At 43.6% G+C, this 26085-nt stretch overlaps 1 protein-coding gene across 1 annotated transcript in view; it reads left to right on the forward strand.

Annotated features, from left to right (window-relative positions):
- LOC144768456 (bactericidal permeability-increasing protein-like) overlaps positions 1–26085 on the forward strand; it is a 347712-nt gene that overhangs the window by 51353 nt on the left and 270274 nt on the right. The window contains exon 5 of the mRNA XM_078652124.1: positions 22215–22278. Within this exon, the coding sequence (XP_078508250.1) occupies positions 22215–22278 (64 nt within the window). The remainder of the gene's footprint in view (positions 1–22214; positions 22279–26085) is intronic.

Genomic DNA, 26085 nt, shown 5'->3' on the forward strand with positions numbered 1-26085 from the left:
GAAAATATTTAGTTGGCACTATGTCAAGTGTATTCTGCAGTACGTAGAGGAAACGGGGCAGTGACATCATTTTAAACAATGCTGCCCTTCCCAGAGGGGAGAGAGGCAGTTTACCCCAAGCAATAACATCTGCCCGGAGGCGTTGGAGAGGGGGCAGCAGATTTCGGTCAAAACGCAGAGCAGGCTGCAGAGTGATAAAGATGCCTAGATAGGTAAATCCGTCTTGCACGACCGCGATGGGGCAGCCTCGCGGCAGAAGGGGAGTGTCTCCCGATAGGACATATATACAGGACTTCGACCAGTTAATGACGAGACCCGAGTTCTTGCGAAAAGATGACAAGACATCAAACAAAACAATGAGGGATTTTCGAGGTGACGTTAGATATAGCAGAATATCATCCGCATAGAGAGACACACGGTCCTCAAGCTCCGAATTCCATCCAATGCCCCTCAGAGACGGTTCCCACCTCAACCAGGCCGCCAGTGGTTCCAAGGCGAGAGCAAACAAAAGCGGGGACAAAGGACAGCCCTGTCGTGTACCCCTGCCAAGTGTAAAGGGAGCGGAGACATGTCCATTAACAACTACTTGAGCCAAGGGATCAGTGTATAGCAGTTTTACCCACTTAATGAACTCCGGACCGAAACCAAACTTTACAAGAACCGCCCACAAGTACGGCCATTCTATTGTATCAAATGCCATAGTGGCGTCCAAAGACACCAAAATGGCGGGCTCACGCAACGTCCCAGCTCGCGCTGGGACGCCATGCAAACGTCGAAGATTAAGCGCCATATTGCGATGCGGTATAAAACCGGATTGATCCGGGTGAACCAAGTCCCCCATGACAGTAGCCAAACGCGTAGCTAGCATTTTGGCCAGGATCTTAGGTTCGGCGTTAATCAACGAGATAGGTCTAAAAGAGGCACAGCGATCTCGTGGTTTTCCTTCCTTGTGAATAACGACTATAGAGGCCAGTCTTTGGTCATGGGGGAGGGAACCCACCTTCAAAGATTCGAGGAACATCAAGCGCAAGTGCGGGGCTAGCGTATCTGGGCGAAGTTTGTAGAGCTCAATGGGAAGTCCATTTGGGCCCGACGCCTTGCCAGATCGGACCGAACGGACGGCAGCAGCAATCTCCTCCACAGTAGGCAGCACATCCAAAGCGCCCCTGTCAATATCAGACAAACGGGGAAGTGCAATATCTCGTAAAAGCAAGTGGGAGTCCTGTTCGGATCTATCAGGCACTGGGGAGTACACTTCCTGGAAGTATTCGGCAAAGCATGTAACAATATCAACAGGGTCAGTGTAACTTTCCCCATTCGCGGCAACAATCACAGGAACAACCCGGCTCGCATTCTCCCTTTTATCCAGCCAAGCAAGCAGCTTACCAGCTTTGTCACCCATATCATACAGACGTCCCTGTTGCTCCCTACCCATTTCCTTAGCAGCATCCGTGACCAGAGCCCTGTATTCATACTGCTTCAACTCCAGCAGATGCAGCCCCTCCGTGGTGACCCCAGATTCCAAGTCTCCCTCCAGAGCAGTGATTTCACCCTCGACACGAACCACTTCAGCACGGTTGGCCCACTTGACGCTGCCGATCAAAGAAAGAGCTTGGCCACGAATGACAGTTTTGTAAGCCTCCCACAGAGAAACTGGGGAGGAAACAGAACCCACATTCTCAGCAAAATAGTGATCGTGTGTTTTAATCAGTTCGGCCCTGACCTTGGGATCCCGGAGATACCAGGGGTTGATCGGAGCCACGCGGCCCGCCGAACCCCGTTGTGCATCCACAACTAACCAAATCGGAGAGTGGTCCGAAATGCCTCGTGCAAGATGCTTTACTTCCTGTATGGCGGAGGCTTGGGAAGAGGGAATAAGAATATGGTCCAGTCTCGAGAGACTGCCGTGGGCACCAGAGTGGAAAGTATACTGCGACTGCCCCGGGTGGAGCAAGCGCCAGCAATCAGTTAGCCCCAGGGTCTCCAGAAAGCCACTCAACCAAGACTGGGCCCTCGGAAGGTCCCGGGGAGGGTAGCGATCACACAACCCAGAAACCACGGAATTGAAGTCACCACCAACTACAAGTAAGCCCTCGGGAAGTCCCAGGATAACCCCACTCAGATCGGCAAACGTGGTGGCTTGGAGGCCCGGGGGCACGTATACAGAAAGCAAAACAACAACCTTCCCCTCCCAACGCCCAACAATGGCGGCATATCTTCCCCTATCGTCAAGCATGACATCATCAATGGCCAGGGGGAGGGAAGTCCGGACTACAATACCCGCCCCTCTGGAGCCCGAAGTGAAGCCGGAGTGCGCCACAAGACGATAGCCACGCCTATTTAGAGCATAGCACTTGTTGCCGAGCAAATGCGTCTCCTGTAATAAAACGACATCAGGAGACAACTGTTTCAACAACTGCAACACTACACCCCTCTTGATCCCGTCCCCCAACCCGTTTACATTCCAACACAATATTCGAAGTCCTCTACCCCCCATCCCCGCATCCAGCCCCACCCCCGCTCCACATCCTAAGCAACATCCAAAAACAGGAGTTCGTATTGTCTTCACCTTGCAAATAACAACAATAAAACTCAAACCAAAACCCCCCTTTCCCCAAACATGCCCTATCCGTCTCACCCCCCACCCCGCACCCCTGCGGAAGACTAAAAAGCCCCATAAACTTGCAGTGTGCCTGTCGCCCTACCACCCAACTAGTCTACGAAAAGAAACCCAGAAGGAGAAGGACTCACTCCCCCCCCACCCACCCCCGAAAGGACCAAATACTTGCAAACTATAATGTCACGGCATTAGCCACAGCTGAAAGTCAACTATAAGGGAGCGGGAGCCGATACTGGTCCCTATTCTTGTTCCCGCAGGCCTCCTTCCGCACGATCCGAGAAACCAGGAGACTTGATGGGGATTCGCAAGCCTCGCATTCACAAATCTAATAGTTAAAAATCTATATTTTATAAATTGCGTCTCAAGCTGTATTGGATCGGAACATTGGAATGTCTTGAACTGCAATGTGTAGATATTCATTTTTAAAAATGTATTATTTTCTGATAGTAGTGAATACAATTTGCTCAGAAACAAAGGTAACCATAAATTCAGTAACATTAGTAAGGACAGCTAATATATATTTCTAGCTATAAATAGTACAATGTTACGTATGTCAACAATATAGCTGTCATATATTGAGATATTGATAATTTATGTACTAGACAAGTAAAGGGGAAGAGACAATGTGGAGTATCAATGACATACGTCAACAAACCTTGATTAGTAGAACATTTATTGATTAAATGTGTAAGAGTAGGTAATTCCAGACATATCCCTCAACCATGGTGTATTCATGGATTTTTCCAAGCTTCACCTTCACACTTGTGTTTGTAAGAAGAATTAACGTAAATTATTCCATATACAATCACAGCTCAGGGATTTGCTGGAAATTTTGTTACATTCCTCTCTAGCCTTTGAATATTTAATAGAAGATTTCTCTATTCATCTAATACTATTCATTTGTGATTCTACTTACTAGTTCGAATTCAGATCACTTTTGAATGCATTGCATCCAAAATGTGGAAGTTTTCAATGAATGTTGTTTCTTCACTTTCGAAGGAGAGGATAGAGATAGTTGTATGTCAGACTATCATTGTTAAAAGAATCATCTGACAAAAATATTGTACACTAAAAACCGTTTACAAAAATTCGATTTCGTGTAAATTTTCTTATATTAATTCTAATGAGCAATATCTGCAAACAAAATTTAAGACATTATACTTATATCAGACGATATTTTGACCACAATATCCTGGGACCATACCAAAAACAGAAGGTGCATATTTTTGGGTATTCAAAGTTCAATGATTTGTCCAGCCTTTCATGGCTGGAGGGAAGGTGTGCGTTGAAAAGCTGCAAATGGGTCGACATCTATACAAAATATATTTCGTAATTTAAGATCACATTGATTTCTTATGTTTTCATGGTATTACAATTGCAGATTTCTATATTAGAGGGCTAGGTAAAGGCAATAAAGAAATACAACTATTAAAAATTAAAGACGTTTGAGGCATCAATACCGTGCATTCTACCAATCCAAACTAATATTATAAAGAGAGAGCCCAAACCTTTGAGGCGGGTACTCTCAGTAACCACAGCACCAATCACAACACCCAATACAGCATTGGAAAGGGCAGTTGCAGCAGAAGGATATAGGCTATGCAGACGGCCACCACATTATTTTTTTTTTTTTGCAGAGTTTTATATAGCGCGAACTTGACACGAACTGAATCAGGTATCAGAGCGCTTATAGCACCAGTTACGTTACATGAGGACACACATTCATTTTTGTTAGGCACGGGGAGATTAAGTGATTTGCCCAGAATCACAGGATGTTTGGCATCGTTACCAAGACTCGAACCCAGATCCTCAGGTCCGAAGTCGAGCGCCTTAGCCGTTAGGCCAACTCCTCTATACATTTAAAAGGTAAAAGAACCGTGCCAGCAAAGTAGTCCCTTGTGGGCGTGTCTGCGTTGTGCTGTGGGCGTGGACTGGGGGCATGACAAACGCTGGGGGCGTGACAAACACTGGGGGCGTGTGTCTGCCCTTCATGCCATGTGAGTCGTACATACAAGCGACAATTACGTTGCTGCGCAGCATCAAGGGGCACGCTGGGGGTGTGAGAAACGCTGGGGGTGTGAGAAACGCTGGGGGCGTGTGTTCGGCCTTCATGCCATGTGAACGCAATTGCACCGCATCAAGGGGCACGATGGGGGCGTGAGAAACACTGGGGCGTGTGCTACGTTCCACCCTTCATGCCATGTGGGTCGTACATTAATCAGAAGATCGTCTGCTGTAGCCGTGTGCTGGGGGCGTGACAAACGCGTTCACCTGGAGGCCTGGTAAGTAACGTTACTGCAGCCTCTCCTGCGCGCTGTTACTGAACTCTCTCATTCAACGAAATTACACGCGCCTGATAACATCAACCAGGGCTGCAGCTGGGCCTCAAGCGGTGGAACACGCGCCTGCTAACATCAAACAGGCCTGCATTTGGGCCTCAAGCGGGGGAACACGCAAATGAGCGTGTCTGCGGGGACAATTACTGCAGCCTCTCCTTGCTGTCCTTCAACTCTCTCATTAAACGGATTTACCCGCGGCTGATAACTCTCTCATCCAACGACATTACACGCGCCTGCTAACATCAACCAGGGCTGTAGCCGGGCTCAGGCAGAGGATCACTACAGGCAGAGGATCACTACACCAATTACACACGCCTGCTAACATCAACCAGGGCTGAAGCTGGGCCTTCTCCGTCCCTATTCTAATAAAACAAAATTTTTTGTCTACTGCGACATTTTCAAATAAATTGCCCTTGCCAAATACATACATTACACACATTCTATTTCATACTCGGACAACGTCGGGACGGGCTGCTAGTCAGCTATAAATTGACTGAGGTGTTATCAGCCAGTGTACAATTGTAACCTAGAACTTTGGAACACTGCTTCCGAAGTCATTTTTTTCTATGCTAATTATCAGTCGCATTGCAATGTGGGTTTATTAGATCCATTATTATTGATGTAGACACTATAGTGCAAGCAAGCAGAAATATACTAAGTCTGGGCTCTCTTGTATTTCCACCCATTTATGGCTGAGCAGTTCATGCTGGATTGTCCTGTTTCAAGTGGGCCAAGTCTGATTTGCTTATGGTTGATCACTATGATTGCAATGTGAGCATAAAAGGATGGTGTGGAATGTGTCCACAGCTCTTTCTAGTGGTTAAGACTGATTCAAGTATTACCAATTACTTTTTGCCTTTTTCTGCAAGTACTGTTCCCTATAACAATTGTAGGCTGGTTAGATTCTGAATTCCGCCATGCAGCTATTAATAGTTCATCAGGTGTAGTGGCACTGGAGAGTAATGAAACATTGCACCCCAATTATAGCTGTTGTTTTACTTCCAAACCGTAGAATTCAGGGCAAATCTTCTTTGCATGCTTTAGGTTTTATGGCACCCTTATGCCACTGTCTAACATTGTATATTAGCAAGAGGAACCTCTGATCCCTTCTTGATGCCCCCATGCCAGTTTCTGATCCTGTCTACGGCACTTTCATTTGTTGCATCCCATGCTGTTCTCTACTCTTACAGCACCCTTGAGTCTTTTCTTTTTACCTTGAGTCCTCTTCAACTTTCATCTTTGTTTCACAACATATCTCTGTCTAACCACCCCCCTGTTTTTCCTTCTTCTCAGTTGTCAAACCAGTTTCTCCAAGCACATAGTCTTAGGAGGTCACTGAACTTTCCTAAGAGAGACGTCTGGGGTCTGGGGCCCCCAAGTTCAAATATACAAGTCTTCCACACAAACTGGCCCATAGCTATAACCCCCCTTTGACCCTACAAGTAAGGTGGATGCGCAGAAAGGACATAAGTGATATGTTTGGGCAAGTCAAGGTAAAGTACAACACAGTTTTCACAGTTGCTATAGAGAATGAATGTATAGGCAATGTTGAGTTTCACAACAAAGTTAACATCTCATGTATATGAAATATATTTACAATGTAGAGAGTAACCAGAAAATAGAAATTTAACAAAACAGATTACACAATTTAACATAATATGATATAATTAGCCTGTAATCTCACATTGAGAATGGTAATTCCATGTGGAAATTAGTAATCCACTAAGGCAGATGATAATCACACTATAGAGCTATGAGTAAGTACTACATGTATTACTCATGAAGCTATAATGCTTGTTATGCTGTAATTGTTGTGGAGCTCTAACCATACCTGGAATGGCAACACACCAAACCAGTACAGACGGGAATACACAAGGTTCACAAATGGCTATTGTTCCCAATGCTGTAAACAAATTCATTATCCAAATGTTGGGATCGCAATCCTGTCGCAATGGGTTACTTTGTATCTCTTCAGTACTGAGTAAGGTTAATGACGCTAAAGAACTGCGAATATTAGACAGCACAGACCTGGCAAACAAAAATGTTAGACTAATGTCAATGTTAACTACACAGAAAGAGTACACTTTTCCAGAGTGTGGGTTTTTTAACTATGGGAATTGTGGAGATATGCCAACCACAAGGCATTGAGAGACTCAGAACAGACCACAACGCATCTCCGGATTGACTAGAAAACTGGGTATTGGAGCACCACACTTTGCAAAGTCAGATGATCAACAACATTAATAAATAGCAGGTCAGTGCAGGGAAGGCAGAATAGTGACAGTTTTGATGCACATGTAGCAGTCAACTTCATAGTCAGTCTCCCATCTGAGATGAGGGTTTCAAATGGTTCAGCAGATGTTTGGGAGCAACATCAGTCATTAAGCATGGTTCTTCAGCAGTTTAACTCTGGTCTCATGATGAGGGGTAGTAAAACCTTTAAAGTGTTGCATCATTTCTTTAATCTCCATGGGATTGCTTCTGTCTTTGACACAGCACAAGGCACCAACCCCAGGTAAATTCAGCAGAGCTTAAGTAGGATAATTCTCCTCATTCCTAGCGAGGACGACGTGGGTCTCCTGCAGCTCTACATCCTGGGTACACCAACAGCTGACAACCATCCAAGTCCTAAAGATGTTTGACGAGTGGTTTATAGTCCCAAAGGCAGGCAGAAGGACAGATGCCCACTGCCATTCAGTGAGCAGTGCATCCTTTTAGTTGAAAAATTGAGCCAGTCAGGCTGGATAGTCTTCCACTCTTCAGAGAGCAATCTGGGAAGATCATTTCCCACATTATAAGTAGGTCTGATGTACCCCACTCCCAGACTTAACAATATGGGGATATTGGTAACTCTGGGTGGGGTGGGGAAGAAAGACTCCCACCCATCACAAGTTGGACCCTGAGAGTCCACTAACAAATGAGAAATTGCTGGAGGAAAATGGGGAATTACCAGGTCTGATTCCCCTGGTAATTCTTAATGTTCCTTCATGTATTCACACAGAGATGTTGGGTGACTCTGGCACCTGAACCGTCTGGTTGAAAGTAAAAAGACCCACAGTATTCCGGCAGACCTTATGATTCTGATGGTATCAGAAACTGCTGTTACTGGCCCTTAGGAATTGAGAGGCAACCCATAATGAAGGCCTAAATGGCATCTGGCTATTGCAGATGTCAAGGTATACATTTCAGCGGCATATAGATTCTCTTGTCAGGCCTGACAAAATACAAGCTCAAACAATAAGTACAGTGATGGGAATGTCCTCAGTGGTCATAACTCATCCTTTATCTTACAAATTCCATTCATTCATTAACTTATATGTGAGGAAACAGCTCTGGGTAAACCTAATGATAGGTGTACTGTAATGGTTGCAAATCCACGTTACTGTAACAGACTATTTGTAAAGGTTTTATAAAGGGGTATGGTAGAAAACTCTGTCCACAATGTTTGTGAACATGACATTCTGTCAAAACATAAGCATGAAGGGGCCTGTCCCAAACTTCTGGATTTAACTTACACGATGAGAGAGATAGGCAACTCACCTAAGTGACATAATGCACATCGAAAACTCAAATTTGGCTGTGGATTTGGGGAGTAGGTGCAATGGAGAACCCTTATGCAATATTCATATACAGGGGTGGCTTGAATGTCGATATTGTATTGGCGGGCATGTTGTAACCCCACTCCATACGGTTACTAATAATCCGTCATCCTCCTGGCACACATTGGATAGACAACCTAGCTAACCTGATTGTTGCGGTCCTGCCCGATGGCTGTAGTGGTTGGGGCATGATATTGCTGGGCTTGGGTCCCCCACGGCTTCTGGATTGGCAGGTGTGGCCTTTGTGGGCTGGAGGACGCAGCAGCGTGGCTCGGGCCATAGCAGATAGAGCGGACCACAGTTCAGTGATATTGCACAGCGGATATATGAGGTGCAGTCTCAGAGCACATTGTTTGGCCCCTCCACCTCCGTTGCTACAGGGACACAAAGTCCACCACCCCTCCTGAACACAGGTGCTGTTGTGGTCCATCTGCCTTGGATGGCTGCTTCGTTCAGTCCCATGGTGTGGCCTGGGAATGACAACTGCCCCGGGGCCACCTTCCATATGCTTTGGGGGGGGGGGGGGTGAGGTGCGGCACCTGCACCAAACCCATTACCTCCCACATGGTGAGAGAGGTGGCTATTAGTAAGGAGGCAGCAGGCCCCAGAATGTTGTTTGGTATGAAGACCTCAAGCGGAGGCCATTTACGACTGCCACTATTATAAGTTGTGTGGTGATCCTTGCTCCCTCCCGAACATAGAGAATACTACAACATCCACTGTTGGGATTGATAATTTCTTCTGAGCTTACAGCACAACCTAGGACTTTCTGACACTTCGTGGCCTTGGTGTGTGCAATGAGGGAGACAAAAGTTGCCCCGCACAGGCCCATTATTTCACGCAGTTCTCTGGCAACATCTGTGGTTGATGAGGAGGTAGTCCCTGTGGTGTTCAGGAGTTCAGATGGTTCAAGCGGTGCGCCTCTGAGGTCCCTGTTTTACATTGCTGGTTGTGTGGCCTGGTGCCTAGGGTTCACTGTGAATTTTGCCGTTTCCTCTCATTGGGCCCATCTGTTGTGCTGGTGTGTTGCCTCATTAGGGGGTCGTGCTGAGGGGAGGACTTGTCATGGTGGAGATGGCCAAGCCAAGTCGCGGTGCGGTTTGCAGCAGTACACACCCGTGGTTCTACTCTTGAACCTCTCAGCCTCCTCTCTGGGCTTTCGTGGAGGGCACCATATTTCTGCAGACAAAGGGGCCATAGACCCTGAGTGCTCGTACCGCCTCCCACGCTAGGTTGTGGTGGGGGGTTAGCGGGTCACTTGTAGTGGCAAGAAGTGTGTTGACAAGACTGCTATTTTCCTTGCTGCCTTCACCATCATGGGTAAAAAAGGCTCCCTCCTGCTCCATACAAAGCACCCTTGATAAGTACACCCAAACTGGGATGCCCTCCACTCTAACTGGGGCATGCAGACAACATCACTTGATTCCAGACAATGCAGTGCTCCCGGCTGCTATCACACAATCATAAGCCATGCCTGATGCCAAAATTAGTGTGGTTGGCACTGATGTCACACTGCTCCCCAAGGATCTAAGAAAAGCCAACAAGTGGATTACTGAAATGGAAACCAGAGTCTCTGGTGTGAAAGACTATGTTAACACCTTGCAACAGACAGTGACCAAACTTACAGCTGTGACTAGGGAGCTGGTGGCAAGAGTGGAAGACGCGGAGGGCAGGGCCCGCCACAACATCTTGAGGTTAGTTGACTTCCACGAGGGGCGTGAGGGCCCCTCTATGGAGTGTTTTTAATCAATGGCTTTGCTCTCTGATGCCCTCAGATGCCCCGTCTTCCAGCTTTGCTGTCAAATGGGCTAACAGAGCTTTGGTACAGCCCCCCCTCCCTGGGCTCGGCCCAGACCTGCTATTGCAAAGCTCTTAAATTAGATGGCTAGAGACACCATCCTCAAATATTCCCGTCTCCAAGCCAAAATTATGTAACTGTCTCAAACTATCATGATGTTCCCAGATTATACCAAGATGGTGCAGTAACAATGGCAGTCTTACTTGGCAGCTAAACAGCGACTCTGTGAACTCAATATCCAATACATGCTACTCTATACAGCTAAGTTGGGGTCATATATCAGTCAAAGTCACTTTTCTTTTAAAAGTCTGAGGAAGTTTATCAATGGACTGATGAGAAAGTTCACTGAAAGTCACACACTCTGCCGTGCATACCTTCCGACTGATCCCTAGGGGACAGACATAACCGACCTCTGCAAACCCCAGCAAAGTGAAGCAATATGTATCATTCCACATGGAGGAACTCCTGGCAAGACAATGTGCCCTGTCTGCAGGTGGCAAACCCGCGAAATTGCAGCTGTCAGTGACTCAACCTCCTAAGTAATGTTGATGGGAGAACTTGATCCTTGTGGTTTTCCCACGAACTTTGATGTGCTTCATACTATTTGTGACCATAAGACTTTGAGGATGGTATATTTGACTTCCCCAGTTGCTTATTCATTTTGGATATGTGGATCTATTGGGACTGGCCTGCCAGGGCTCCCTGTTGTGCGATGGTCTGCCTTGCAAAAGATACCTCCTGTTCTCGAATTATGGGGGGGAGTGGAGGGGGCTTGTTAGTGTTGTTATTATTATCATATTTATTATTTTTATTAGACATACCTGCTGCACACTTCTCTCATTACACACTTCACCTGCTGGGATTAATGCCTTAATACATCAATACTGATGGATCACTGACATATTATCGACTGACAGAATATCGACTAGCAAAAATATCGAGGAAAAAATATCTACACACAAAATATCGAGTTTGTATCTACAAACAGGTCAGTACAAAAATATCGAGTACAAAATATCGTTTAAAAAAATATAGTTTTAAAAAATATCGACTTTATTAAAAACAGTGTTAAATTAAATTAAAATAAAAAATTAATTACTAAAATATACTTAAAATTACTTAAATTAATGTATAATAATTACATAATTAATGAAAGTTATAAAAAAAAATTTACAATCATATTTGTTAAAACATATATATATATTAACATAATATAATTAAATAATATCCAATATTATTACCGTACGATAGCATAAGTGTAAAAAATACTATTCCCACTTCACAGAGTGCAACTGTAGGGAAAGCGTTGGATAGCGTAGGGGTAAAAATGACTATTCCCACTCCAATGGGTGCAGCAGTGAGGAAAGCGTTGGATAGCGTAGGGGTAAAAATTACTATTTCCACTCCAGTGGGTGCAACAGTAGGGAAAGCGTTGGATAGCGTAGGGGTTAAAATTACTATTCCCACTCCAGTGAGTGCAACAGTAGGGAAAGTGTTGGATAGCGTAGGGGTAAAAATTACTATTCCCACTCCAGTGGGTGCAACAGTAGGGAAAGTGTTGGATAGCGTAGGGGTAAAAAATACTATTCCCACTCCAGTGGGTGCAACAGTAGGGAAAGCGTTGGATAGCGTAGGGGTAAAAATTACTATTCCCACTCCAAAGAGTGCAACAGTAGAGAAAGCGTTGGATAGCGTACAGGTAAAAATTACTATTCCCACTCCAGTGGTTGCAACAGTAGGGAAAGCGTTGGATAGCGTAGGGGTAAAAATTACTATTCCCACTCCAAATAGTGCAACAGTAGGGAAAGCGTTGGATAGCGTAGGGGTTAAAATTACTATTCCCACTCCAAAGAGTGCAACAGTAGGGAAAGCGTTGGATAGCGTAGGGGTAAAAATTACTATTCCCACTCCAAAGAGTGCAACAGTAGGGAAAGCGTTGGATAGCGTAGGGGTTTAAATTACTATTTCCACTCCAAGGAGTGCAACAGTAGGGAAAGCGTTGCATAGCGTAGAGGTAAAAATTACTATTCCCACTCCAGTGGGTGCAACAGTAGGGAAAGCGTTGGATAGCGTAGGGGTAAAAATTACTATTCCCACTCCAGTAAGTGCAACAGTAGGGAAAGCGTTGGATAACGTAGGGGTAAAAATTACTATTCCCACTCCAGTAGGTGCAACAGTAGGAAAGCGTTGGATAGCTTAGGGGTAAAAATTACTATTCAAACTCCAAAGAGTGCAACAGTAGGGAAAGCGTTGGATAGCGTAGCAGTAAAAATTACTATTCCCACTCCAGTGGGTGCAACAGTGAGGAAAGCGTTGGATAGCGTAGGGGTAAAAATTACTATTCTCACTCCAGTGAGTGCAACAGTAGGGAAAGCGTTGGATAGGGTAGAGGTAAAAATTACTATTCCCACTCCAGAGAGTGCAACAGTAGGGAAATTAAATACTTCATATATTATTTCAATAAATATAAATTAATATCTATCAAAATTAATTAAAAGTAATTACGAATTTAAAATAATATAATAATTAATCAATTAAAATTACAAATTAAATTTAATTATTAAAATTATTTAACTATTAATACAAATTAATTACAAATTAACAATTAATAATTTAACATTTAAAAATTAATTTACAATAAATTCAAATTAAATACAATTAAAAAAATTGTTTATTTAATTAATTATAAATAAATTACTTCCCATCCTATTCCCCTATAAACCCACAACCCACTACAGAAAATAAATTATTAAATTAACATAATTAGCAATTAATCAATTAAATAAAATTAATTAGCATTTAAAAGCTAATTAATTGCCAAATATAAATTAATTAACAATTAATTAAAAATGAATAACAATAAATAAATGTACATATTTAATTAATTATAATTAAATTACTTCCCACCCTATTCCCCTATAAACCCACAACCCGCTACAGAAAATAAATTACTGAAATTAACATAATTAGCAATTAATCAATTAATTAAAATGAATTGCCAATTAAAAGTTAATTAATTACCAAATATAAATTAATTAACAAATAATTAACAATGAATAACAATAAATAAATTTACATCTTTGATTAATTATAATTAAATTACTTCCCACCCTATTCCCCTATAAACCCACAACCCGCTACAGAATTATATTACGCAAAAATTAAAAAATTAAAATTTCATTAATTAAAATTATTTATACCATAAATACACACTTTTAACACATATAATAACATAAAAAACACTATAAAAATTCAATATTATCAAAAAATAGATAATTTTATTAACCTATATTATATACTTCGATATTTTAAATGTCTATATTTTTAACATTCGATATTACATTACTTACCTTATAAACGATATTTTTGATGTCTATATTCTGTCCAGTCGATATTTTGTCCATTTGATATTTAAAACTCGATATTGTGTCCAGTCGATATTTTGTAGTCGATATTTTGACTGTTCACCAATACTGATCTACTGGTGGACAGTTCCACAGACCAACCACATGTGAAGACATGGAATTTTAATGGTCTACTTGATAAGAGCAAGTGGGGATGGCTCTGAAATGTTCTAGGAGGGTAGTGGCGGATGTTTTATTACTTCAGGAGACCCACCTCCTTGGTAACAAAGTCCCATAGTTGACTTGATTTGCTACACTCTTGTCTTTCATTCTAAGACGTGGATGGATCTACAGTGTAGATACACGGCTGTGACAAGAATGTTATATGGGGAATCTCTTACATTTCTTTGTGTCTACACCCCTTCCCCTTAGCCAGTCCTTTCTAAACCTGTTAACAGGTTTATGGGTGAAGCTCCCCCGGGGGGCTCATGGTGTTGGATGGAGACTGGAATGGTGTCATGGACCACTGCGGACTGCTGGCTCCAACATGGAGTACCCCTGGAGTCTGGCAAAACCCACCTGTCATCATTCATATCTGCTTTAGGTCTGGTGGATGTCTGGAAGACATACCATACCTCTAGAAGGGGCTATACATTCTTTCTTGCTGCCCAGGGTTTCTTTTCCCACCTTGATTACTTTTTTGTCCCGCAGCCCTCCCTACATAGAGTCTCAGATGCCACTGTTCTGATGCGGGGACTTTCAGATCATTCTACGGGGATCTTTTGACTCTGTATGGGCTGTCAGCGCCCAGCTCTTTGCTGGTGTATTTAAAATTGGAATCTACAAAATCAAGAATATAGAGTACACATGGAGCACCTCATTGAGGAATATTTTACACCTAATGCAGGTTCAGTGAACATCCCACGCAACACTATGAAAAGCTTTGAAACCCACACTTCGGGGGATCATCTCAGCTATTCTACAGTGGAGCAATAGCGATGGGCGAAAGATTTGCTGGACCTTGACTGCCGAGTGACAGATCTAGATATGTGGAGTTATCGGTATGATGGGCAGACAGCACATAGACAATTGGGTCTCCTATAGCAACAATATCAGAAACATCTGCTGGACGAGGACAAGTAGTCCTGGCAGGTAGCCCAAAGCTGCATATATCAATGGGGAGACAAATCGATTAAAATGTTGCATAGTCTATGCCAAGGTACTTATCATTCATCCTCCATTCCTCTTATCTGAGATCCATCTGTCTCGTTACTCACCAATCCCAGGGCTATAGCTGGTAGTTTTGCTGCCCATTTCAAAGACATACATACTCGTAAGAAGGTGTTGTCACAGGAACCAATAGTGGACTTTACATGCTCTTCCCTTTAAGACCTTCTCGTCTGTAGACTGTGACTTGCTGGAAAGGGCGCTCACCAGGGAGGAGGTTTTGTCAGCCCTGGCATGACTGCATCCTGGGCAGGCCCGGGGGCCCAATGGGTTCTCTTACGAACTCGCTGACAGAATAGTTTTGTACGCTGACGATATTTGTTTCTTCCTCACAGGATAACTCAGGGGCCTGAATCATAGAAATTATGCTTATTTTTGAGGAAGCTTCGGGCCTTTATATTAATGTATCTAAATCTACTGTGTTTTTGACTGGTGCCTGACCACAGGACTTTAGTTGGGCATGGCAATTGCGGATTTCCTTGGGTGGGTTCAAATATTAGGGTGTCTTTGATTCCTCTGATGTGATGCTGGTGTGGACAAGTAATTTGGTGCCTGTGTTGACTTACCTGTGGCAGGATGTTCGGGTCTGGTCAGTCTTGCCTTTGCCCTGACTAGTAGGTCTGCCATTTTACAAATGGTGTTGTTACCCCGATTCCTTTATCAACTGTGGAATTTCCCATACGATATTCCGCAGCACTGGGTCCGTAAATTGAATTCTATTCTCACTGCCTTTCGTTGGGAAGATGGGACACCTCAAATTGGATAAGGAAAAGCACTGTCTTCCTTATAAAGCCCTCACCCACCGACCTAGTCGGTGGCATGCTTCATCATCGGGCCCACCACAGTGGCACCGAATGTGCCCCGGGTGTGCTTCAACGCCAGGTGACTGCGGAGCTGGTATGTTGCTGAGTGTGCAGTGAAAAGGGTGAGAGAAGTGAAGTTTTAAAAGCCATACAGAAGGTCCCAGCACCCGAGGGTTACTTATCTTTAACCCCTTCGACGCTCATGACGAGCCCAGCTCGTCATGGAGTTTCCATTGGTTTCAATGGAAATTGCATTAAAGATCTAAAATAGCCTTAGCATCCAAGTGGTTAATGAACTGGGCCTCTGTTAGCGGATAAAAAACATATCGGGCGCGGCGGAAGGACGAATAGGTCCAAGGAGGAACCAGACCGAAATACTCGGTCTCTTTCTCTGCCAGACGACCCTAGAAGCTTTTTACAAGATAAAACAGATCAAGCTTGAGGGAATCCCCCTCTAACAGCTATAGCGCCTTAGCGTGCGCCACACATAGCTAAAAGACCACACAATCACCTAAAATTTAAGTTTATTGTTATTTAATTTGCACTTTTTCACATTTCCATTGGTCCTGAGGAAAGCCAGCTTAAAATTCACAAGGCACTGGCTGAAACATGTAGACCGCACTAGACGTTGGAGGTCATAATCAGCACTCCAATCTACGTCTTCTTGCCTTTTTATCCGCTAACAGAGGCCCAGTTCATTAAAGATAAGTAACCCTCGGGTGCTGGGACCTTCTGTATAGCTTTTAAAACTTCACTTCTCTCACCCTTTTCACTGCACACTCAGCAACATACCAGCTCCGCAGTCACCTGGCGTTGAAGCACACCCGGGGCACATTCGGTGCCACTGTGGTGGGCCCGATGATGAAGCATGCCACCGACTAGGTCGGTGGGTGAGGGCTTTATAAGGAAGACAGTGCTTTTCCTTATCCATCTGTTGTTGTTTCTTGACGTACCTACCTGAGTTTCCTATACCCTTCTTAAACTAGCTAGCCCTTATTGATATGTACATATATAATCCAGGGGATACGGTCTAGCCTATCTAGTCCTCTCTCTCTTATTGATCTAAGCACACCTCAAATTGCCCTCAGCAAATGTTTTCTATCCACTTATTGTAGGGGTGTCGCTACAGCAGGTATGAAAGCATATTATCATGCGCCTCATTTACTGATCATCAATTACTGGTGATACAACGTCTAGGGTGACCACGAAGTGGATGATGGGGGACACCCCTCTTGTCTCCTACTTATATAACGGGAGTGATGGTGGTGAACTTCCTCTGACGACTTGGGTGGGTGTTAATCAGTGGCAATATTCTCTCCGACAGATGGAACGGTGGGGGAGACAGACAGAGTGGACATAGCTTTGGCAGGGCCATCTGCTATCGCAGGTGGCCGTGCAGGAGGGCTTTCGGAAATGGAACCTAATCAGTAGCTCTAGTTTGAGAGATGTTATGAGCGGCACAGTCCTTTAGTCTTTCCAGACCCTACAGGAGGAGTATCGGCTCCATCGTAGTCAGGTCCATTGGTACCTTCAGCTCCGCCATGCACTGACCCCTTACATTGCATCCTTGACCAACCTTCCAGAATTTAATCCATTGAAGGGCAAACTTATTATGGGTGACCTGAGCGACCACAAGATTGCGAAGATATAATAAAGACTTATCTCCAACTGTCCCAATGCGTTTGGTCATCTTTGGGTGGCTTGGGAGGCTGATGTGGGTACTCTGGAGAACGAGGGTTGGACTGAGTCACTAGGATTGCCTTGAGAGGCGGCTATTGCTGCCAGAAATAAATTGATTCAGCTCAAATACCTCCACAGGGCGTATTTTACACACCACTGACTTTCGCGGATGGTAATGATTGCCTCCCGACCTGTCTTAGATGTAGCACTACGGCTGAGATGTTTTTACATACGGTATGGACTGTCCTGCATTTGTCTATTTCTTGCATGGGGTGACAACCAGTTTGGGCAAAGTTCTGTCCTGGTCTGTTCCGATGGACCCGAAACGTACTCTTCTACATATCGCCGGCAATACATTCAAAGTATCGCTATTGTTTCTGGGTCTGACTCTGGCAAAACAAGATATAGTACTAGTGTGGAAGGCCACAACCCCCGTCTATAGCAGTGTGGAAGAGAGGGATTGCCCACTATATGGACTTAGAGGTGTGGTTTACAAAGTTCAAGGCTGCTCACAGAAAAATCCCACGGTGTGGCAACTATGGGCAGAATATCGGGGCATTGAAACAAAACCTGTCTATTCATTGCATCAAGTGAACCACAATGAAGTTAGTGCATTCATGGGATGTGAGAGGATTAGGAGGTTGGGGGACAAGTGATGTAATACTTGAACTTATTTTGATTTTCGTTGTTAGAATGTGCGTGGGGGTCATACGGAAACAAGTGTGTAGGCATTTGCTTTTTCATATATTTCTTTTCTTTTAGTTTTTCCATTGTATGAAATTTAAAATTTAAAATCAAAATGTGTTTACAAAATATAATAAAATAACAGACTATTGCAGTACAAGAATTTTGCTACTGGTATTGCCCATATACCATGGATGTCCCGTATGTCAAAAATTACCTCTAGTATTTCAGAGGCAGCAATTTATCATGATTTACTTCCCCCAACCTGCACCCTCAGCCCCAATATGTCATGGGCCAAGCACCTAGATACCCTCACCTGTTATTAGTGCACTATACAAATCAACATAACATAGCATAACATAGCACAGCATACAATGCATAGCATAGCATAACATAACATAGCATAACATAACATAATACAACATAGCTGCCATCCATAAGGTAAAATAATTGTCTCCCTTATGCCAGCACCAGACTTTTGCCATAGGTGTCCATTTATGTCAAGTATTCCTTCCAGTATTTCAGGGTCTGTATTTTGCCTTGGCTGCCCTCCCTTATACCAAGAATTATCTGCAATGTCCAAGTGAAATCATTATGCTATGGGTGTCCCCATGCCAGGAATTTCCCCCCAGCATGCAAACACCAGCATTTTTCCACACGGCCATGTCAAGAATTTCTTCTAGTATGTCTTAGTATGCATTTTGGCGTGTATGCATTCCCTTATGGCAAAAATTACCTTCAGCGTCACAGCAAAAGCCTTTTGCCCTAGGTGCCCCCCCAGGCCAAAAATGTCCTCAGTCATTCAAGATGAAGCATTTTTCCACCGGAGCTATACCAAGAATTATTTCAAGTATGTCAGGCCTGCATTTTGCCATTAGTGCCCTTTCTTCTGGCAAAAATTTGCTCCAGTATGCCAGCAGCACAGTTTCTTGGGTGCTGCTATAGGCCCACATTTATATTGACTCATAATCATAAACACATCCCAAAACAAATCTTCCTCACTCACACTCTCTCACTCCTACTCTAACCCTCTCACAATCATTCTCTTCCACTTCTCTCACTGTAACTCACATTCCTCACTCATGCTCACTTCCACTCATTTTTACTCATACACAAACATATTCACTGGTTCTTACTCTCACTTACAAACTCTCACACTCACTGACTCTGGTCCCTGGAGCAACTGTACCGGCTGCTACATTGCTAGCTACACACCTAACGCCATTCCAGACCCTCTCACAATCTCCAATCAGTCAATCCTTATGATGCACTCACACTCCTTCACCCACTCCCTCGCATCCACTAATACTTATTCATCCACTTTCTCAAACTCAGATTCCCACTCACTTTCACTCTCATTGACACTCTAACACATTCACATGTACTCTAACTCATTCTCAGTCACTGTCAATCACTCATAAAGACACTCACATATACACACACATTCACAGAGAACCTTGCTTCTTTAGATGGCAACTCAGAGGCTTCATAGCAGCAGCAGAGCAGGAATTTGGAACTGGGCGTTAGAACTAGGAAGCCATGATTCCCAACGAGGAATCAGGCAGATCAGCAGGGGCAGTTTGAAAAGGGGAATCCCCACCTCAGTCCCTCTCCCAACTTCTTGATAGGACTGGAAGCCCAGCCCTGTAAGAAGCTGGGACAGAGCTGGGGATTCTGCCCCTGTTGATCTGTATGGCTCCTCATTGGCCTCTGGGTGCTCCTGACAGCTAGATTTTAGCAGATACACTGTGCTGCCTGAGGAAAACCCAGAACATCTGCTAAATGAAATGAATAGTGACTGTGAGGGGATTGTAGTTTAACTACACCCCCCTCAGATGTGCTCCAGCTACAGAGTGCTATATTTTGAAAGAACACTATTGTATTGTAATTGCATTTATATAGCGCTTACCACCCCTGACGAGGCATTGAAGCGCTTTTTCGGATGTATGTCGTTACTACGCATGCTTTTACAACGCATGCCTTTACCACGCAACTTTTACAACGCAAGTCGTTACAACGACTTGCGTTGGGGGGCGCTGGATAGTGAATAGTTTAATTTACTACTCCAACTCCAGTCCCCGTGGATAGTAGGGAAGGTTTTGGATAGTAAATTAAACTATTCCCTATCCTATAGCGCCCCCAGCGCAAATCGTTGTAATGATTTGCGTTGTAAAAGTTGCGTGGTAAAGGTAGTGCGTGGTAAAAGTTGCGTTGTAAATGCTGTTTCCCGCTTTTTCGGCACTATGTAAATAGATCATCGCTCAGCCACCTCAGTCCCCTCCTCCTGTCATCAGGAGCTGGAGTGGAGACTGAACTGGCTGACCAGTGTGCATTGGCATTGTTCATGAAAACACAAAAGTCTTATTTTCATGATGCTGCTCTGTTAAATCTTTAACAGAAGAGGCAAAGGACAGAATGTGGTGCCTTACAGGAAGAAGGGCTATGCCCCTTAGACCCAGATGAGGAGCCACTGCTGGTTAGGTGGCTAAACCATGCACACTATACGGGGGCAAGACTAATTGCAGTCCATTTTATTCCCAGGGCACACTAGGAGTGTCTCTGAGAAGTGCAAGATCTGAAGGTGGAGGGGTCCCTATGGATTGGGGCCCCACTACTTCTGCAAAACTTTTTAAAATCTATGAGCACAGATATGAATAAATAAGCTAATAAAAAACATCAATAAGCAGAGACATTCATGGAAGATAAACTGTGTTCAATTGCATTTCATTGAATGTATTTCAAATGAATAATGAATAGTGTCTTTTGTTCTGTAAAAACCACTTCAAGAACCTGACATTGTTACTGACTTAAAATATGATCTGCTCATGAAATGGTCTAGCTTCAAAATATTTCACAGTCTCCATTCTAATCTTACTACATTCATAAATCCTTTTTTTGGTTTCTTGATTAGTTTTTCCTATCTATAAAAGTCAGCATGAACCTTTTAGTCGGATAGACAGAATGCTTAGTAATGCTGTAAAGTTGCAGAGTTTTATAAATTGCTTTAAATGCAGACGATGAGTATGCTATTAAAATTGATATAGTTGAGGCATGAACTGGAGCAAAGTCAAGGTTTTGTAATACGTGGTTTTTGTCAATCAGTTAATTCTCAATTTTAATATAAGGGATCTTAAGTTGAGCACGCGTTTGTAAGCAAACAATAGTTTGTCTTTGAAAGTATCAGTTCTGCATCTCTTTTCAAAAATGTTTTAACATTTTAAAAACAATTTCTTGATTGTTCCGTTTCAAGGGAGTATTTTGATGTAAAAAAAGGCAATCAGGTCAATTTGTGCTGCTCAACATATAAATATTTCCTTTCAATTTTTTGGTTAATCCATGTGGTTCTAATCCATTCATTTAAGGGATTCAGTAGTCCTTTGAAATACATATGTGCAGCTCATTTGAGCCTCACTCACATGCACCGATATCTGTCACCCCAGGAATTACAGCAGTTGTTCATTCACATCTGCATATGAGCAGGTCCCCACCAGCACAGGGCTGCCAAGTTTATAAACTACCAGCATGTGCACCACCACATCTAAATCACAGCTACTGTTCTGACATTAGCTGACATTTCATACAATCAAAAATCCACGATTTCTTGGTATTTTCTATATTGCTGCTAAGCAAATAATGTGTTGGCTGAATTCAGAGTAAGGAAAAAATACATTCACAAGCAGTAGCCAAGCAGAGAAATATCTTGAAGGACAAAACAATTGACAATCCTTTCGCCCCTTATTTGTTCAGTTTTGGGAAGTGAGTCAAATAGAGTGGGCTATGCTGGTTGCATGAAGGCAGGTTCATAATGCCCACCAGCACAACTGTTGGTATGTCTCTTGCTAATAAAACAGAGAGAGGACCAAGGGCTTCATGTTCACATTTTTTTGACAATACGCAAAAGATTTTGTGTACTGTATAACATGAATTTTACTATTATATTCAACCAAAGACAACATTTAAAAAATAATTGACAATTCAATAGTATAAAACTGACAGAGTAAAATATCTAATTTGTATTACATTCTGAATTGATACATATAGTGTCGTTGCTGTAGTGCATTTATAACTATATGGTCTATAAATTTGCTGAAGTGTTTTCCTGTGCCCTTTCTTTCTCCAGTTGGATACTAAAGCTCTTCCATGAGAAAATAGACTCTGCATTCAGGAAGACAATGGAGGGCAAGGTAGGTGTCTTACATTTAGACATTGGTTTAGAGATGCATTCTCAATTGTGTAGAGTAATTCAGGACTGCAAGTGTAACTTGATCCCAAAATGATCTAAACCTTGAAGGGCCTGAAGTTCTGAAAAGCTTACAGATGGGAGTAGAACTGGTAAGTCAGTTACACACATCACTCCTTCACTGCCAGTTAAGCTTTAGAGAAGTCAGGTTTAAGTAAAAGGCCAATGTCTTTTAAAGTGAGTGGCAGTTTATTAAATAGCATAGGGCAATTTTCTACAGATTCTCTATCCCCAAAAGTACTCTCTTGAAAGTGGGTGAAATCTTTTCATTTCTTGCATAAAGACCTTGAAGTAGGTTATTGTGATGAACTTATATTCTAAAATTACATTGCAATACTTTCAATTCTGTTTCGACTCGATGGGATCAGTCAAACATCTAATCTCATGTCAAGTGATGTGGGCAGTTCTGCGATCAATCTTCAATTTCTTCAATTCCTTTTTTTTCTCTCACTTTGTAGTACTCCACCTATCCTCTCGCCTCTCTCCCTCTCCCACTCTCTGTCTCATGTCTCTCTTCTTTTATTGGTTCACTATATGTCTCCCTTTCTTACCTCACAGCTGCAACTCAGATTAAATTATTTCTAAATATTTTCAGGAATGATGCTTAGTCATCCTTGACTTCTACTACTTATACATGAGGCATTAATTCACCATAATCATAAGGGTAGTAGAAGTACATTTTATGGCTTTTGAGTCTGATGACATTATAGAAAGTCAAATGGCACGTGCGTTGCATCATTGCACTTAGAAATTGTTTTAAACAATACTGGGAACCTCACACTGCTACACATAAAGGTATTCTGATGAATGAAATAGAGAAGAACAACAAAACAAACTAGCATTTTTTTCATTTTTAAAATACCATAAGATTGACTAAAAATCTGACTTCTGTAGTCGCACGCATTTCTGGTGTCGTCATTTCTTTATCTATCTAGGATAGCTAGTGTGTGCATCAGACTTCAAGGATTTAACGTTTAGTGTTCAGTTTTAAAAAATGTAAGTTCACACCATGCTTAATCTCACCTAGGCTGCTTTCTTATGGTTGTGCCTATGGAGAGCAAACCATTTCCTTACTCATCAAAGGTCAGAGGTAAACGTGTGAAGTACATATAGAATTGACGACGGTAAAGGTGGCATCCAAACTTGGATCCAATTATCACCGATAGTTAGGATTTGTTTTCTCCATTTTGAGGTCAGTAAACAATTTGTTTGACTGCTTCCAGAATCCTATCGGTTGGGTTCATAGGGCAACATCTTAAAACAATAGTAGCTCAAACACATGTGAAAACTAAGCATGGGCGTAAAATCCTCTCCGCTCGCGGATTTTTCGGATTTTCGGCAAATTCGCAATCCGCGAACGCTCGCGAATTTGTCGAAAATCCGTGAATCCGCTCGCGGCGGATTTTTTGCTTGGTTGCGGCGCGCGGCGTGGTGCACAGCGTTCACTTTCCGTCATTTTAGCGTTTGCCGAGTTGTTTTTCTTTGCGAGTGACGCGCCATTTTAGATCTTGCTGCGTGTTCCCGCGGGAGTTTGTCGCCCGCGAATACGTACTCGCGGATTGCCACCTTGCACAGCACACCTCGCGAGAGTTCGCAATTGAGAACACGTAGTTGCGGCGGAAAGGAACAATCTCGCACTTGCGAAATAGAGATTTTGCAATTTCGCACAAGAAAATCACCAGCAAACAGGATAAACCTTCAGAAAATTATGATTTTTATCAGAATCACTCCTCAGGTTGACATTTGCATGGCCTTTTTTTTTGCAAGGAGTCCATTTTGGGGGGGGGGGGAAGGAAGTGCCCCACAGTCTCCAACTTCCTGTTCCTGTCCAGCAGGCTCCTCCCAGTGCTTTGTCCATCTCCTGGTTACTTTCATTTGGATCTGGAGCTGGAAGGATTACTTTTTGTGGGTGCTGCTGGATATTTGGATTTGAGGCCTTTTTGACTGTCTTTGGATCACTTTTGGATTAGAAATCAACTTTCACAAGTAAGTTTGTTTGGGGCATTACAGTTGCTGCAAGTACAATTTTTGAACTTTTTCAGAAAATTAAATAAATTATATTGTGGGTAGCCACAGTATCCAGTAGGACCAGGGTTGGTTAGGGGTGCATGATACAACTGTTTTGTTGAATTTAAACACCATTGAGGCCATGGATGGGCTGGGATTGTGCAGATTTTATTGTTTTTTGTCGTTTTTTTGGGCCTGCTGGTGTGGCCCTTTGCCCAGGGGTGGTGAGTGTTGCATGGGCCTAGTCTTTCTGTGGGGTGTCTTCTTGAATGTAAACATAATTGAGGCCATGGATGGGCTGGGATTGTGCTTATTTTATTGTTTTTTGTCGTTTTTGGGGGGCTGCTGGTGTGGCCTTTTGCTTGCCCAGGGGTGGTGGTGGTGCATGGACTGAGTGTGCCTGTGGTGTGGTCTCACTCTCTTTGATGTAAACATCATGGATGGCATTGGATTGTGGTGATTTCTGGCTGTTTTTCTGCTTTTTGTGGGTGTACTGTTGATGTGGACTGGCCATGTGGGTGGTGGTGGTGGCCATCTTGAGTGCTGGCTGGTACAGGCAACATGTGCTTGGGGTGTAAGGGGGCCATTTTGAGGAGAGGCAGTGTCTGAGGCCTGCACTTATTTTGCCTACTTTTCATCCCTTATGCCCAGGGGTAGTGAGTGTTGCATGGGCCTAGTGTTTCTGAGGGGTGTCTTCTTGAATTTAAACACCATTGAGGCCATGGATGGGCTGGGATTGTGCAGATTTTATTGTTTTTTGTCGGTTTTTTGGGCCTGCTGGTGTGGCCCTTTGCCCAGGGGTGGTGAGTGTTGCATGGGCCTAGTCTTTCTGTGGGGTGTCTTCTTGAATTTAAACATAATTGAGGCCATGGATGGGCTGGGATTGTGCTTATTTTATTGTTTTTTGTCGTTTTTGGGGGGCTGCTGGTGTGGCCTTTTGCTTGCCCAGGGGTGGTGGTGGTGCATGGACTGAGTGTGCCTGTGGTGTGGTCTCACTCTCTTTGATGTAAACATCATGGATGGCATTGGATTGTGGTGATTTCTGGCTGTTTTTCTGTTTTTTGGGGGTGTACTGTTGATGTGGACTGGCCATGTGGGTGGTGGTGGTGGTCATCTTGAGTGCTGGCTGGTACAGGCAACATGTGCTTGGGGTGTAAGGGGGCCATTTTGAGGAGAGGCAGTGTCTGAGGCCTGCACTTATTTTGCCTACTTTTCATCCCTTATGCCCAGGGGTAGTGAGTGTTGCATGGGCCTAGTGTTTCTGAGGGGTGTCTTCTTGAATTTAAACACCATTGAGGCCATGGATGGGCTGGGATTGTGCAGATTTTATTGTTTTTTGTCGTTTTTTTGGGCCTGCTGGTGTGGCCCTTTGCCCAGGGGTGGTGAGTGTTGCATGGGCCTAGTCTTTCTGTGGGGTGTCTTCTTGAATTTAAACATAATTGAGGCCATGGATGGGCTGGGATTGTGCTTATTTTATTGTTTTTTGTCGTTTTTGGGGGGCTGCTGGTGTGGCCTTTTGCTTGCCCAGGGGTGGTGGTGGTGCATGGACTGAGTGTGCCTGTGGTGTGGTTTCACTCTCTTTGATGTAAACATCATGGATGGCATTGGATTGTGGTGATTTCTGGCTGTTTTTCTGTTTTTTGTGGGTGTACTGTTGATGTGGACTGGCCATGTGGGTGGTGGTGGTGGCCATCTTGAGTGCTGGCTGGTACAGGCAACATGTGCCTGGGGTGTAAGGGGGCCA

This window comes from Lissotriton helveticus, chromosome 7, assembly GCF_964261635.1.
Source record: "Lissotriton helveticus chromosome 7, aLisHel1.1, whole genome shotgun sequence".
Lineage (NCBI taxonomy): Eukaryota > Metazoa > Chordata > Amphibia > Caudata > Salamandridae > Lissotriton > Lissotriton helveticus.